This window comes from Equus asinus, chromosome 19, assembly GCF_041296235.1.
Source record: "Equus asinus isolate D_3611 breed Donkey chromosome 19, EquAss-T2T_v2, whole genome shotgun sequence".
NCBI lineage: Eukaryota > Metazoa > Chordata > Mammalia > Perissodactyla > Equidae > Equus > Equus asinus.
The window spans coordinates 26900175-26917254 of NC_091808.1; the positions used below are offsets into that span (position 1 = coordinate 26900175).

General features: G+C 38.6%; 1 protein-coding gene across 3 annotated transcripts in view; it reads right to left on the reverse strand.

The window, feature by feature from the left end:
* Positions 1-17080, reverse strand: part of CPS1 (carbamoyl-phosphate synthase 1) — a 127967-nt gene that overhangs the window by 3969 nt on the left and 106918 nt on the right. For all 3 annotated transcript variants that reach the window (XM_070489803.1, XM_070489802.1, XM_070489804.1), the window contains 6 exons: positions 15618-15725; positions 13910-13999; positions 12385-12555; positions 10097-10171; positions 7364-7462; positions 69-128 (listed from right to left, as the gene is read on the reverse strand). In XM_070489803.1, coding sequence (XP_070345904.1) covers positions 69-128; positions 7364-7462; positions 10097-10171; positions 12385-12555; positions 13910-13999; positions 15618-15725 — 603 coding nt within the window. The remainder of the gene's footprint in view (positions 1-68; positions 129-7363; positions 7463-10096; positions 10172-12384; positions 12556-13909; positions 14000-15617; positions 15726-17080) is intronic.

Below are 17080 nucleotides of genomic sequence, written 5' to 3' on the forward strand. Positions count from 1 at the left end.
TACTCTCCTTATGGATAGATTTCAATGCTGACAGAAAACAACTTGGAAAAAAGATTAATATAACCTACCTTGAAACCTTCATTGTGTAATTGCTCAGCCACACCAAGGAATCTTGGACGGAATGATTGCTGAAATTAAAGGAATTAACAAAATTCACTTTCTAGATATACACACTCATTATTTAGTCTTATGCAATATGGTATTTTCTCAAATCATCATAAAAGGCAATGCCATATGTTGCCAGGGGGCTTGATATTCAAATACTACAAGTTTTGTCCTTTTATCTTCCTATAGTGAGTATGAGTTCTTAGCTGTTTTCCAATATAGATGAAATTCCATCCACATTATCTTGCTCTCTACTGTTTTGCTTTTCCCCGTGTCCTCAAATGCCCTCACTCCCTATTTAATCCACTTAGTCTCTGTCTGTAGATTCAGAGCACCCAGATCTGCATGGGTCCTTTTCCTGGTCAAGGAGAATTTAAAGATACCTAGGTTAGGACTCAACACCATGTCAGCCTTGCTGGATGTTTTGCCTGTTCAACCTGCTGTAATTGCTCAGGTGTAACTCTGCACTGGCCTTTGATATGTAGGCAGTGTCCTAGTAGCTCACGCACAGCTCCCTGAAATAAATCAATCATTTGGAACTCAATTTTGCATTTACCCTAAGGCAATGAAAGGTTGTAGTTGAAAGAATGTGCTCTGGAGTCACCAAGCTGTATTTCAAATCCTTGCTTTACCATCCACTAGTAGCGTGTGCCTAGAAAAGACAGTGTCTTTGAGCCTCCATTTCTTCATTTTTAAAAGAGCAATAAGGATAATAGTATATGTACTTCTTGGGGCTCCACAATTAACTGTGTGACCTTGAGCAACTTACTTAACCTCTCTATTATGCACTCTCCTCTATTAGATAGGAATAGTAACAGTATCCACATCCTAGGTCTGTTGTGAGTATTCAAAGAGCTAATTTATAAGAAAGCACTACTTAAGTGTTAGAATAATAAGTTAACATAGTTACTAGCCCATTCTATAGTTCTCATTAAATATTAATTTTTAATATTTGCCCAAAGTTAATATCTTCACCTCAAATTACAAAATTTACTTTCTAGATATGCATGCTCTTGATTTAGTCTTATGCAATATGGTATTCCCTCATATCATCATAAAAGGCAATGCCATATGTTGCCAGAGACTAGATTCCTGCCCCTGTACCCTAGTTTCCAAGCCAGGGTTCCTCTACTGGCTGTCACACTTACAACACAAACCAGCTTCCTCCTTACACATATTTTATTTTTGGACAGGCTTTCCTAATGTTCCATTTCACTATTCAGATATTTTCTTACAGTCCATCACTATGACCTTCCTAGAGCCCAAGCTGGACCATCCAGCTTCTGAGTGCTGCTTCCCTGGATGCCTGCACATTGCCATCAGGGGTCCCCAGTTCTGAACATACCCCCTTCCTGTGCCCTAAAGCGAGTATTTGCAAGACAGTGGTCAAGGTGAAAGAAAACAAAGCTAAGTGGCCTACCTAAAGATCAACCCTTGACCTTGACCTCATTAACATGAATAGCTGAGTAACTGAGCTACACAGAGTATACCAAATCATACAAAGTAAAAACATGCCCATTTTGCTTTAAATGAGGACATTTTGGCTGTTTTATCTTGTAAAAAGTTTGTAAACAGATGACATAACGTGGTAACTTTAGTAAATGTTTTGTAATTTATTTAGAAACTGTATTAATAATGGTTGAAAAACAAATCATGGATACTACCTTATTGCAGAGTTTAAGGGAAACCAAGAATTGTGATAACAAAACATATCAAGATCCTTGCACAATTTTGATAATGCTCAGCCCATGAAACCTCCTAATATTTACTCGCAGAGGATTTCTGAGAACAGATCTAAGTCCTAGGAAAAGACTCCAAAGACTATGTTCAAATATAAAATTCTTTCAGATTCTGGCCCTCTCAATTCCAGAACTGCAGTTTTATGAGAGGAAACTATTGGCAAATAGAAAAGATAAATGCAACTGGATGAATCTGAGCTAAGGCAGGCTCAGGGGTTATTCATGACAATCTTCTAGAACACAAATTGTAACCATGCCCAGGATAGTAGCTTTCTATTCTTTCTTAGGACCAAACAAGAAGAAATGCACTGGGATGCAAGAAGCTCATGGCTAGACATGAACAATAAAATTTCTAAAGTATAAACATCAGAGAGTAACTCAGTGACATCAGGGCAATTTAATGAGGTATGTGGCAGTCTCTTTGAGAACAGATTACGCAGAAGAAAAGGACAATTGTTCAAGTTTGATTCTGCTTGGAAAGCAAGGGGCTGAATTAGATGGCATTTTAGGTTTTTTCATGTTTTAAGGCTCCTTGAAATTCAGCAAGTGTGTATTAAACATTCTAAATGAATTTCTGAATTTTGTCAACTCCCGCTAATATGGAACATTACATTGTGACCTTCTGCTAAACACAGAACAGACTTAAGTAAGCACCAAAGCACATTAGAAGGTCAACATAAAGGTGTCTAGCAAATGCTTACTGACTAGTTGGTACCTTAATCATGCACTGAACGAACTGTTCTCAGTCTCTTAAATTTTTCCTAGCAAAAATTCACCAATGATATACGGCTATATGAACATAACGTTGAACCAGTTTTCTAAAATACCATTTCACGAGTACAGCGGTTCTCAAAAAGTGGTCCCCCGGGGAATCAGCATCACCCGGGAATTTTTGTTTAAAATATAAAATTTGGGCCCTATCCCAGATCGACGGGATCAGGAACTCTGGGAGTGGATTCCCATAATCCGCGTTTTAGCAAACCCTCCAGGTGATTCTGATGCACAATTAAGTTTGGAAATAGGGAATAGGAAGAACCTCCTTCACTCATTTTGTAATTTGAGGTAAAAATGCATTAAGCTTGGCCAAAGTCACAATGAAAAATGTTGAAGAAGGAGTACAAGAATCTAACTTTTTTCTTTGCCATTTTAAAGTAAAATAAGTCAGCAAGTCGTCGAAGACCTGAAGACACTAGTCAGAAGCTCATTATGGAACTGTTTCAGTGCTGTCCTCCAAGTGGAAAAGATAAATATCTGACATGACAGTATTGGCAGTTCCCAGCCAGGGAACCACTCTGCCTCTGGTCTGGGGTGTTGGCTTTCATAGCCACATTATAAACTTCTATCAAACATGTACTGAACACTTGTGACACATAAAACAACCTCTCTACAAAAAGAAATTACAGCTGTCGGCTTGCATCTGAGTAGCCCTAGATTCAACAGCTGATTGAAAATACCTGCGCAAGAAACCGTTTGTTACTAAAGGTGAAAAGTACAAGCTGATTTATTTCCTAGAAAATGTTTATAAGGAAGAAAGGCCTTTAAAAATGAAGAAAATATATATTTCCTCCAATTATCATTTTCACATTAATCCAACTTCTGGCTACAGAAAAGAAAGCCAAGGTAATATCGTGTGATGCTTGTGGACTCCACGGGGACGTCTGGACTGAGAACTCTATAGTTGTTCCTAATGATTCCGTATTGAAGGTAAAAGGTTATTCACGTCACTAGGAGTTGTCTTTTTCAAATAAAATGCTCGCTTTGTGTTTCTGAGCAATGCTGAAGTGCAGACATCAGGATGGTGCTCAGCACTCCACAAGCGTCACTGAATAGCCCAATCAGAGGGGAAAAACAGTAAGGGCTCTTGAACGACTCTGGAGTGAATCATTTATTGCTAAAAGATCTTCCAGAAAAGTTCACAACGAGCCAGACTGCCTACTCACAGCAACTAAAAATAAATCCTATGGGATGAAAGGAAGCTGGAAACATTGCAGGAAAATCATAGATGACTTTGTTGCCATATAAACCTGCATTATACCTTTCTTATATTAGGATCTATGTCGATGGAAAGCAGAGACACAGTGCATGTAATAGTTAAGTTGACAAGGATCCTTTGATGAAATCTAAGTCTTGATTTTTTTTTTTCCTAAGTGCTAGTTACACAAGGTTAATATTATGAATATTTCAAACTTCCCGGGTAATTTGACCCATAGGGTTTAATTTTGAGAGGGCAGAAACAGAGGGTATGTGTGCAAAAGAGTAGGATGGGAAAGAGAAGAGAAATAAAAAGTTAGGAAGACTACAATATAACCAATGAGCACACACATATGCTCACACACATGAGCACACACACTCTATTTACTAAATATTGAGAAGTGGCTAATACTTGCTAGTAACTACTCAACTACTATTTAAAATATGTGTTCAACTACCAACAAAAGAAAACATGTTTCCTGGCTTAGAATCTCTTTTACCTCTCCTCCATATTTCTCTTTTCCCTCAATTTTCTCTTACAACCAGTTGTGAAAAACTGATTTAAGATATTTTCATTAAATTCTTCTACTCATAGCAGGCAGCTGGGTCAGGGTGGGGAGATGAAGAGAAAAGAAGAGCTCTATCTCAAATAAATGGGGTAGATATTGACCATTTTATATATGTAGGACTAAGAAGGCAAATTAACTCAACAGCACTGGCTATCACTGCTCTTCTGTGAGTGAATTCTACACAGCATCATATGATATGAATGACTATCTTAAGAAATCAAGAAGAAATTTTAGACTTTCTTTCTTAGAACTTCATTACATCACTCAACTAAATGGTTTCCCTTCTATTTACTGGCCCTAACTCCCATTTATATACAGTCATGCGCCAAATAACAATGTTTCAGATGACGGACTGCATATGCAACAGTAGTCCCATGAGATTAGGACCATATAGCCCAGGTGTGTATTGGCTATACCATCTAGGTTTGTGTAAGTACGCTCTCTGATTACACAACAATGACATCACTTAAGGACACATTTCTCAGAACGTGTCCCTGTCATTAAGCCACACATGACTGTATTAGCAGTACTATTTTAGGTACTTTTCAGTTCTGACATTACAGATTCTAATGAGTTTATATAAATTTTTCTGACCAAGTGGAATCATGTTAAATAAAATGATTTAAAAAAATATAATGTATCCTGAAATATGGAACCCTAATTACTTTACCTACAGTTGCTATGAATGCTGGGTAAAAAGTTGAGATTAGATTTGGTCCCATTCTAGCTAAGAAGACACCCAGTGAGTTTTATAGCTTTTAACACTCTAGCTAGTATATTCTGTTATATTATTCAAATACAATTATGACTACACATTTTTAAAAATCGCTATAAATGAAATTCCTCCATATAGTAATGGAAAGACTATACATTAACTGTTGGGGATGGAAGCTTTTCCTTGCTTCCTACATAAGGTAGATCAGAAAATAATTCTTGTCAATTCTGGAAGCTTAGACATCTGCTGACCAATTTTGCCACAGCTGTAAATAGTTTATTAAATGTGTCTTTAAATACACTTTTTTTAAACTGTGTAATTAAAATACATATATTTTTAAATCCCTAACACTATGTACTTAGTCACAGGGAGAAAGTTCTTTGCAATAACTCATATAATTACTAGAACATTGATTTCTTTTAAAAAATACATTTAAAGGTAGAATTTCAATGGACAGAGCCTCATTGTTTTAAGAAAACTCTTTTTTTCCCTATAGAACCCTTTTTTCCTAAAAGCAAAAGTTCTGTTCAACGATGCCAAAATCACACAAATACTTCATAGAGATCAAATTAATTTTTGCTTCCCGTCTCCCTGCAGCACTGGAACCAAACAAGGCACAATTTTATACATCACTGCCTTCTTAAACTGGTATTTTGAAATGTTAGCACTATTATGATTAGTTGTAAAGATGGGGATAAGGGCATGGTCTCCTCTGAATGCCCCCAGGTATCACATTAAACTTTAAGCCATAAGTGGAAGTTGGGCAAATACTCTGACACTTGTGGCTTAATAATACTTAATATCTATTTATAACATGATGAGTCTCTCATATGGTGTGATCTGTCTCTAAACTGCCATTAAGCTCTGCAATTGCAAGTCATCTTGTTAGCCTCTGTTCTAACTGCTCACCATTGCCCTTCTGGTACCTTTATGAAGTAAAATCCCAAGTTACTCTTTGCAGAAACTTCTCTAAAGCCACTGCCCATCCAGTCTCCAGAGCCTAATTTGCTGATATTAAGATACCCTAATGAGATAGCATCTATAATAATCACCCACAGGCTTGAGAATACCTGGTACTGTTCTAATTATATTTTTATTGATTTTTGTGTAACCATGCAGGGTTTGAGCTTATTAAAAGTACAGCAGGGGTGATATATAAGAGCATCTATTGTTTTGATAGGACTCAAGAATGACTAATCTCAAATGAACGTGAATGACCAGTTGGGAAGCATCTTGTATTTTTTTCATAAAATTTATAAACAGAACAGTTTGTACATTCTTGCAATAATTATTCCAAGGAGTAATACAAGTTTCCTGGCTACCATTTTGCCCTAAGATTTACATTTGACTTGCAATGATAAACCAATTATGCCCTTTTCCTTGTATGACAATATTCACTTTTAATTATTTCACCTGCTTTGACCTAGAAGGCTTACTGAATAATAATACTTCAAGAACCTCCACAGCATACTGTGGGATACGCTGACTTTCTTAGGCCCATCAAGTTACTGCCTTTCAAGAACTTTCAATTAGTTGCAGACTGTCAGGGTAAGAAAATTTCTCAAGTAATGGCCCTGTCTTCTTCAACTTTGAATCTTTGACATATAGCAGAAATTGAAATGCAAATGAATCAATATAAGGAAGAAAGGAACAGAGGTCAGGAAGGGATAACATGACTTCAGTTTGGGACATGCTGGGTTTGAGACATGCAGAGAGATATCCAGCAGATTGTTAGAAATACAGGACGGCTGAGGATGATGATTTAAAGGAGATCATTACAGATAGGACAGTGAACACTGCAGACGTGGATGAGCTGGCAAAGGGGAAAGTCAAGAGATGGAGACAAACAGAGACACAGGCAGAGAGAGAGAGAACGAGGAAGCGAGACCCAACCTTACAGAAAGCCCATGTTCAGGGGCTAAGGAGGAAGAACTGAGAGCTAAACATAGACAAGACATAACCAAGGAATAGAAGACATTCTTTTTCAGGGAACCCTAAATCCCTTTCAGAACAAATACTCCTTCACTAGAGACTTTCTCTTTCTGTTTTTTAATTTACTCACTTATTTGTATTGGCCACTGCAATGGAAAAGACAAAAATCGGGGTACATATAGAGAACAAATGTCCATTCTTTCTATAAATTGCTGTTTTCTTTAATGGAATTTAAGACAAATCACCCCTCTTCTTTAACACAATCAAGGTCCCTTCCCTCAGCCTCTCCCAGCATGTGCCCACGGGCGTACACACTACCACACACCACTTACCTGGATTCCAATCAGGATGCCTTTCTGGGGCATCTTAAATCCTGTGGAAAGCATTGCTTTTAGGAAAGCTGTATGAATACCTTCACCAAAGCAAGCCACCTGTTTAGAACAAATGAAAAAAATAAAATAAAGGGAAGCAAATAATAGTCAACTGCTCTTACCAAAAAACATAGAAATGGAAAGCACTTTACTCATAGACTCCTTTGCTATTTGCTAGATTTTATTGAGTTGCCCAAAGACCGTGCAATCTGAATCCAGGGATTAAAAGGCTGGCTAGGGCAGACGTATCTTATGTTTTTAATTAAGCATAATGAATGAAAAAGCAATTCTTTCTCCATCCAACAACACTCCATGGAGCTACATAACTAGATTCTATTGTGAGTTATCTGGATACAAATCACAGCTTCTGGTCCATAATGCGGTGAGTTACCAAATGTTAATATGACTTAATGTTTAAATAACAGTGTAAGTCACGAATGCTATGCAGCAGTGCACGAATTCATGGGTCAGTAGCACAAATGCACAACTGCTGATCAATGGGTTATGAGTAATTTCACACAGCTTATGAGAAAGCCTTCTGAGAAATTCAATATATCCATGAGAATCTCAAAGGAGCTTGTTTTTTTTTTTATCATTTTCATAAAATGAACCAAAATACCCTCTTACTAATCCTGAATACCACAGCTGTATGTAAAAAACAATTCCAAACATATAATGTTAGGACATGCAGAAACTTCATCTAGGGTAATTGTGCTACAGTATAAATACAAATCTAATGGCCACCATAACTAGAAGATAAGTGGCATACTTGAGCATGCTGGGAGCAGACTTTGCCACGCACATCGTCATTGGGCACAGGTACAGCACCACCGTTCTAGTAAACAACACCAAAGGCTAAATTCACTCTTTGAGCCAGTGCCTCCCTTACTCTGAAAGGAACGTTCTCAGGAATATGACCTTCAGTCGACTGCCAGCACACGCTGCTTTTCACTCCACAGTGAACGTTTTCTTTGGTCAAACACTGGCCACCTAACTTACATAATGTCAACCTAAGTTAATGGGACCCAAATTCTACTGCAAGAACCAAGGGAATCCCATCATAAGTGCAGATACAACACATGTAAGAGGCTTCAGCAGTTCTCTACAAAAAACAGAAAGTAGTCAGATAGTCCAGTAAAGACTAAGACTAACATTCCCACCCCATGAGCAGGAAAATAAAACGCCCCTTCCTAGATCAGGAGCTAAAGTTTTATTCAATCCCACAACAAGGGATTTGAAACTGAAAATCTGTCTTTGAAGCAGAGTTGAGATTTCACTAAGCTAGAATTATTCTGATTTCAGTTATAAAATAGACCTTGTAACAGCACACTTAGTGACACTTGGAAATATTATTCTGATAATGGAGGAAGAATTCCCTCTCTACACTTCTGAAACACAGACAACAAGGGGGAGCTGAATTTCTAATTCTTTCATATTTTCATATTTCAACAATTCCAATAATTTATGTCTGGAGGCAGAATGGACACTGGCACTGAAAATCTATTTTCCACACTAAAGAAAACAGTGTGAAGGAAAACAGATCTCTCCCTGAGCTGAAACCAGGACTGACTGAAAATAGCCCTGCTACTGAGTGGCCATGGGATCAAGAGGAACCCAAAGAGTGTCTCCTTAAACAGCTGAGAAACAGAATGTAGGTCCCTTGTTTTAAAGTTAGGTTTTCTCACCTATTAAACTAAAAGAAGCAGCAAAGAGGCTCGGAGAAAGCAAGCATCGGTCCAAATACAAACAAGAGAGTCATTTATTCCTCACTGCCTGCCTCTCTGTCTCACTTGGCTCCTCATCACAGATCTTACTTGTAACCAGGCAACCAAATAAAGCATCATGTATTTGCCGCAATTAAATATTTTTCCCTTTCAGGTTTCCCTTAATACCAAGAGGAAACAATGATGCCTCAGAGTCTGATGTTGCCACTTCGATGTGCACTGATGAGAATCTGAAGGTTGTATCTAGTAAGTCTGTCAAGGGCTAGGTGATTCATAAAATGTCCTGGCACTGACATGCAGGGAACTTTCTAGAATCTGACAGCTCTCTACAAGAAATACATTTCACATTCTTAAAGAAACCTTCTGCTGACAGAGTCCCAACACAAGTGAAGAGGGACATCCAGTGGCCAGACCCATTATAGTTTTTAGATAGTCCCCAGGAGGTTGAAAATTGCTTTGAAAGTGGTTCTAGGATTTTGCATATATCCACAGATTCTACAATATTTAGGTCCATGATCTTTCTAATGCTGTACATTCATTTTACATATTGCTGAGAAAAATCCAAGGATCTAATTTCATATTAGCAAGTAGGAGGGGCGAGGAGGAGGTGCTGTTGCAGAGGGACCTGAGAACCTTAAAATAAAAAGAATCACCCAGAAGATATTTACTTAGACGTCTAGAGAAATATTTGAAACATATTCTCAATGTGTAATGTGGAAATGAATTGGGGACACATGCATTATATTCACATGTTAAAATAGAAATGGGAATTTAGACTCTGGTCCACAAAAGTGAAAGATTTTTCTTCGGTTCAAAATTCTTAAGCCCTTTCAGGCTTACTCCAATAGCAGAAGAAATTTGTGTCCCCCTTACTACTTACTAACTTACTTATGTTACTATAGTCAGATCATAAAGCCATAGATTTCAAAGTAGATTTAATGAAAGTGTTCATGGATCATTAACTAGTTACCTCTCCAGTGGAAGCCATTTCACATCGCAGAATGGGGTCAGCATCCCTCAACCGGGGCCAGGAAAACATTGGAGCCTGTCAGAAATAACAGGGAGGAAAAATATGTGAGAGAAAGGTATAAAAGGAATAAAAGAAGATAAATATATTTAGTGAATCATCTCTCAAAGGATTCATTTAGACTATGGTGAACACGTAAAAAGTCTCTTTGGTTTCAACATCTGACTTGAAAAATATCTTTAAAACTCTGTTCCAAGAATTTCTAGAGCTCTAGGCCAAAAACTTGGGTTAAATAATCACAAGTTATTTCTGTAAATAGGGCCCCTGTGACCAGTCTGGGCCAGTGTTTCTAATCTGGCCTACACATATTCTCATTGGAGTGATTTCAAACAAAGTCTACTGGGCATTGGTCTCCCCAAATACAGAGTTCAAACACATTTTTTTTTTCTTGGTAGGCTTTTGAAACATTTCTCTTCTTGTTCTGATCATTTGAACTTGCAACAAGCCACCTTGCCAAAAATGTCTGTCTGTAAACTGACTTCTGAGACATTAAACTGTTGTTGACACCTCTTAAAAATCTTTGATAAACATTCTGCTTGGAAATACTTTTGCCCAGAACTTTCATATGAACTAGAACACAGATAGGAGTGCTTTCTTCTCATTTATTTTATCAGTGCAATTTACTAAGAATCAAATTCTTATTTCTTGCCTAGATCCATTTATCTAGTCTAGACTATTTCTCCTTTGATTCTGGCATTCCTCTAAGTTATCATGGGAATTCTAGCTGGGGTCATTTCACTGGGCCATCTTAGTCAAGTTATTATATATTACTGCAATCCAATTTCTCTACACTCTCATCTGTTGATATCCCCTCCACCTCGTTGGGCTATATTAAGATTGACTATGAACAAGTGATTGGAAAAAAAAGGTCAATATTCATATGCAATGATAACTAGGAAATAAGTAAACTAGAAGATACAGTGAGTTTTGAAAAATGCATATCTATCCATCAATATTGTTTTTAGTTGGAAATTCCTTCACATATGCGCATCCATGCTTGCATGTGTCTATGAATAAAGAAACATGAGCTTGGAATTCATATATAGAATCTCCAGTAGAAAAATATGTTTCAGGGTTTCCTATTTGTTGGTCTCAAACAAAAAAATTCCTATGAAATATATATTCCCACTGAAATCTTTAACAATTTATGTCGTGCCATAGTCTCCAGCAATAAAATGCCACCCTCCCCCAACATAAAAAGTGACATTCCATCTCAGTGCAGTATAAAACCCAAGGCATCCTAAATTATTAACTGAAGTAAGATTAATAAGTATTTTTTGATTTATAGCTTCAACTTAAAGCTTCCACTGTAAAAGTCAGAGGTCAGAGTCTTAGCTGTATCACAACTATGCTTGAAGTCATATAGGAAGGAAAATCTTCTGAAGGCATCCAAAATATGTAAATACCACGAGTCTATCACACAAGATAAATTAATTTATAAATTAATGCTTCATCTAAAAGTGCATCATCTAAAAAATTCAAGCATATTTATATCATATCTCACTAATCCTCATGCCTGTCCAGTGAAGTAGTTAAAGTTCATAACTATGAATGCTCTGTGCATGGGCATATAGAGGCAGCTAGGGGACCAAAACGGTTTTATTGTTAAGGTATTATTAGAGACATACATATATATTGGAAATTAGTGAACAAATCTTGAATTTTCCTGGTCACTTCATATAAAGTTACCATCAATTTCATCACCCTCCCGGCACGACTGTAAATAGCAACTCCTGTCTCAACTTTTCAAGCAGAAAAATCAAGCCACTGAAGAAAATAGGAACTAAGCAAAGGCAGCCGTGGCAGCGAGAATTTAACCAACACCACAGAGCAAACTTTTACAAGATTCATGCATTCCTGAAGTCTTGGCACAATTCAAAAGGGGCATAATTCAAGCCCTATCCTAAAAAAATATGTCCAGAATTTCTGCTTACCTACTAAACTGGCACCACCATGCATCAGTTGCGTATATATAGTTTATAATTTAATCAGCTAGACAGTTTTGAACTCAGGTAAGTCTAAAATATTTTTTTGTATTTTTGAAATGCACAATAGTTCGTATAAAGTTGCCTGTGGTACAATTGCATTCATTATTCAAAGGGAACATAAACCCATAGTCCAGCACCTTAGTTAGAAGGTTCATAAAGTATTAAGATTATTTTTGACAAAAAATTATTCCTTTAATTTACTTGGAATTTACAAAATGACTAACAGATTGTTGAAAATGTTACCTTAATTGCAACATAGTCAGCAGGAATTATGGGATGCTCCAACGTTGGAAGAGGTTTTTCATCAATGTTCTCTCCAATCATCACCTTGGTGGCCACATCAATGAAATCTACTCCAAGTGTTTTGGAAACAAAGGGAAAGGACCGAGAAGCTCTCAGGTTGCACTCAATCACCTGGAGAGAGTGCAAAATTCATGAGGAAAGAAGGATGGTAAGAGCCAAGAACAACAATATTGCCTTCCTCCCTGCCACTTGGTGTCCAGCTGTCGTTGCCTGGGGATCAGCTCTTGATCCTCCAGGCTCTCCCTTCTCTCCCCACTGCTGGCACTTTTGCTAACTGGTTTCCTTTCAGTCAGTATCTTTGAACCCTGACTTTCTTCCACCTCCTTGCCACAATTCCATCCTCACCCATTGCTGACAAATTTATTTTAATGCAGAGCTCGGATAATGCCACATCCCTGCTGAGAAGCCTGGATTGGATTTCCACTGATCATCAGATTAAAGGCTAGCCCTTGAAGGCCTTCTACTCTCTGCCTCAATACACCTCTCCACCTTCTCTTGTATCACTCCCTGGCCCCAACCTTACTTTCCAATGTACCCTCCACTATTCCCCTAGAAAAATGATCTTGTTAAACTGAACTAGTCGCAATCTCCCAAAATGTGCCGAATTTTCTCATAGATGTTCTATCTATGTGCAATGCCCTCTCCACCTTCTATTTGTCAAAATCCCAGCCATTCTCTAAGATCCAGCTCAAAATCAAAATCTACCTTGAAGTCTTTATGACCCACCTCAAACCAGGCATAGCACACTCAAATACATGTTCATGCACACATGTACACACACACACACACACTAGCAGAAATGCTCTGTCTGTTCTGTGACTCCAATACCATTTTATTTGTGTATCCCTTGTATTATAATCTACTTTACATTATACTTATCTAAAAATTCATCTTCTTCCCAGTCCTCACTAACTAAAGATCTTTGAGAGCAGACATTGTGCTTTACACATCTTTGTAGTCACCATATGACTTGGCATAGTAGCTGCTGAATCAACATTGATTACTGATTAGTTACATTAAATAGACTAAATTAATTAAGGGTAACCCAGTTGATTCAACTTTTTTTTTTTTTCCGCTAAATAGTATCCACAAAGCCTTCTTCTCTGGGCAAGGAGTAAAGCAGCCCTTAGCACACATCATTTGTGGCTACTCTACAGATGCAGATCACTTCATGACAGTTCCCGTTCCCATCTGCACTATCCTGCAGAAGGAGAACAGTGATCTTCTTTCCAGTGGTCAGAGTGTTTTACAAAGCTGTGACTGACATATCAGTGCCACCAAGAGCCTGTGCCTTCAAACAAGGCAGGCATTATATGCTCTGCAACATCCCACACACGTGCACGACCAGCTGCAGAGGTCTCAGTGGCTCTGTGGCGATGTTTACAGAGAAGATTACCAGAGGCACCCAAACCAACATGACCTAACACAGCAGTGGTGTCTTCTCAAAGACCTTGGCACTTCTTACCAAGACATCATTTCCTCTGACAAGAAACTGGACGTTGAATGGGCCAGAGATGGCAAAGGCCTTTGCAATCTTTCGAGTAGCATCCTTCACCTAGGTCAAAAGGACAATGACATAATGCTAAACAGCACACCTTAGTTAAAAAAAAAAAAAGGTACAATGCCCTAAATTTAGATTTCTTTAATTTCTCTTTACAAAGAACTACATCTCCATTAATAATAATAATAGAAGCCACTATCAGGCTTCTATTAATAAAATAATATGTACTAAATATTCACACAGGATAGTAGGGAAAAGAACCAATAATTTTACAGGATCACCTCCCTGCTGCATGCCCCTATCCACCGGCAATTATATACTGTGGTTTTACTTTGATGGCCAAGTGGAATCCTTTCAAACTAGCTGCCTCAGCATCACAAACCGCCGTCCAAACTCTCTATCAATCTAATAACCTACCTGCTGAGAGGTGCGGGCCCTGAAATTACGTGGTATTGCAAAGAGACCACAGAGATTTCTTTTATGCTGCTTTTCTGTTGCCCTGGACTCTACAAGGCTGGATATTATAGTCAGAAGGAAATAGTGTTTCCTTGCCAGGAGGCTCTGCTTGTCACACACAGGCATTCCTGTATCCTATAACGGGAGCCAGAGGCACCTATGCCGAGAGAGGGCACTGACTATAAGAAACAAGATCTCCTCATTCACTACCCTTATGAGAGTGGTCCAGCAACTTAATTGGTTATAAAAGGAAGTAGAGTCCACGACACCTTGAGTTCTGAGAGATTTGGAAAAATCTCAGTTCTTCAGGTCATTTAGCCTGACATGAGAAACTGAAGCACATTTGAAATCTGGGGATGTTGTTCTTTTATGCTGCTGGTATTACAAAACATCCCACTACCATCACATTCTAGAACAAGGGAAGACTTTCAAAATCCAGCCAAATGTACAGCCAGCCAGACAGGCCTGCCCAGATTCTGGTGGCAGGATTATTGGAAAGTCTCACTAAAAAAGCCAAGCCAGACCTAATATACCTGAAGACTAAAGGAATATAACAGTTATCTAAGATGAGAGTCACTAAGAATTCACCTAGCAGTGCATAGTGAGTATGGAGGCAGAGTCAGCATAGTTGGGAAGCTCTTTAAAGCCATAGTTCTAGAAGAGGAGTCAAAAGATACATATGAGAAAGTGATGGGGTGAGAGGAGGTTAGGGGCGGACAGTGAAACCATCAGTTCCAGAAAGTTCTTGGATGACTGCTGTACACCTTCTTCTAACTCAAAGACATTGCTTTATATGATGCTCACCTGTAAGTGGCTCTCAAACATTAGAATCATCTGCAGGCATAGTTCTCCAAATGTGGTCCCCAGACCAGTAGCAACAGCATCACCTGGAGACTTGCTAAAAATGCAAATTCTGGGGCCCCAGTGAGAAGTACAAAATCAGAAACGGGGGAGGAGTCCAGAATCTGTGTTTTAACAAGCACCCTAGGTGGTTCTGATGCACACTGAAGCTAGAGAACCACTGCACCAGTATCCAACCTAACGAGGCCTAAAGAGCAGTGAAGGAGAACGCATTTAAAATACCCAGTCAACTCAGGGCAAGGAAGTGTCCCTCACAATCCAATTGACCTGGAGTATGTCCCACATTGCTACCTCGTTAAAACAAATATTTTCAACTTTGCTTTTTCCTCTTCCACTTTTATTTATAAATGATGACCTTTTCAATGGCTCCTTGGCTGATGGTTTGTGTGGGCAGTATCAGAGTAGCATCTCCCGAGTGGACACCTGCGTCTTCCACATGTTCAGAGATGGCATGGGAGATAACCTGGCCAAAAGAAGATTTTAGAAAGATTATCAGGCACCTACTTCACAGCTACTGCCTCGCCCACCCCTTTGATTCTAACACATGCCTCAAGCCTTAACCAGTTCCTTTGCAAAGTCCCTGATGACAGGCAGAAAGGACTGTGTGCATAGACTTATTACGCCTCCTGTGCAGGGACAGGCTGCCACTAGGGGCAGCAAGAGTGGCTGAGAACCCACCTCCCTCTTCCATCCATCAAAATGGCAGAAATCATAGGAAAAGAGGACAAGAAAACCAACTTATATCAACTTTTAAGAACAGATAGGAAACTAAAGCATTTGGGAGGCACTGGGGGTATCTTTATCTTTTTCATCCAGGTTAAATTTTAGATACTGGGAAAGAAAAGAACATGTGAGAGGTGAATATCTAGCTAGGAAGATGTCATAACTTAGGTGGACCAGAAAGAAGACTTGAGATCTAAAGATCAAGAGATCTTTAAACTGAAATTTGAGAGAAGAGGGAAGCAAGAGGAAAATATTCTTGTCCTCTTTTAGAGGTAAGGAAACTAGGGTAAGAAAAAATATAAGAATAAATAACCCAAGTACATGTGACCACTATGTGGCCAAGTTGGGACTTGAACCTTATCTGTAAGATCCAAAGTTTACGGTCTCAATCACCATAACCTGAATGTTATAATATGTGTGTCATCGGGCAATGATAAGGTTGAGAGTGGTGCAGAATAACTGAGTGACTGTAAAAGACTTAAATAAATTCCAGAGAAGATATGCTTATCAGATTTATAGGGAACTTAAAGCAGAATGACATTTGAGTCTCAGTCCTCCTGCTGTCACTTATGAGCTCTGTGACCTCGGCAAGGTACTTTATCTGCTTAGCCTTGGTTTCTGATAAGATGGGGATAACAATGCTATCTGCCTCACAGAATGTTTGTAAGGATAAACGAGAACATATATACAGTGTCTGGCATAATATTTAGTGCATAGAAAGCACTCAAGTCTTTTTATAGTGTCCAGAAATGAGGAGGAAATAGTCCCACTGACCCCTGAAAAAACTGTAATATATCTGAAGTGCTATGTCCATTTTTGAGTGTGACTGTTAAAATATCATGTGAATAACGTGGAGCATTTCCAAAAGGTGACGGTCAACGTCTGAGAGAAGCTTAGGCCAGAGCACCTCCTGGAAACCTGGAGCCTGCTCAGGCCAACAGACCAGCATGACTCTCCCAGCACACAACGGGAAAAGATGTGGATGTCTCTAGGCCAGTCTTACGTTTTCCACTGCCACGTTAGTATGATCACATTCTTCTTATCTTATGCGTCAGTCTCAAATACTTAAAGTGTTGAAAAGGGAGGAAGATTAAA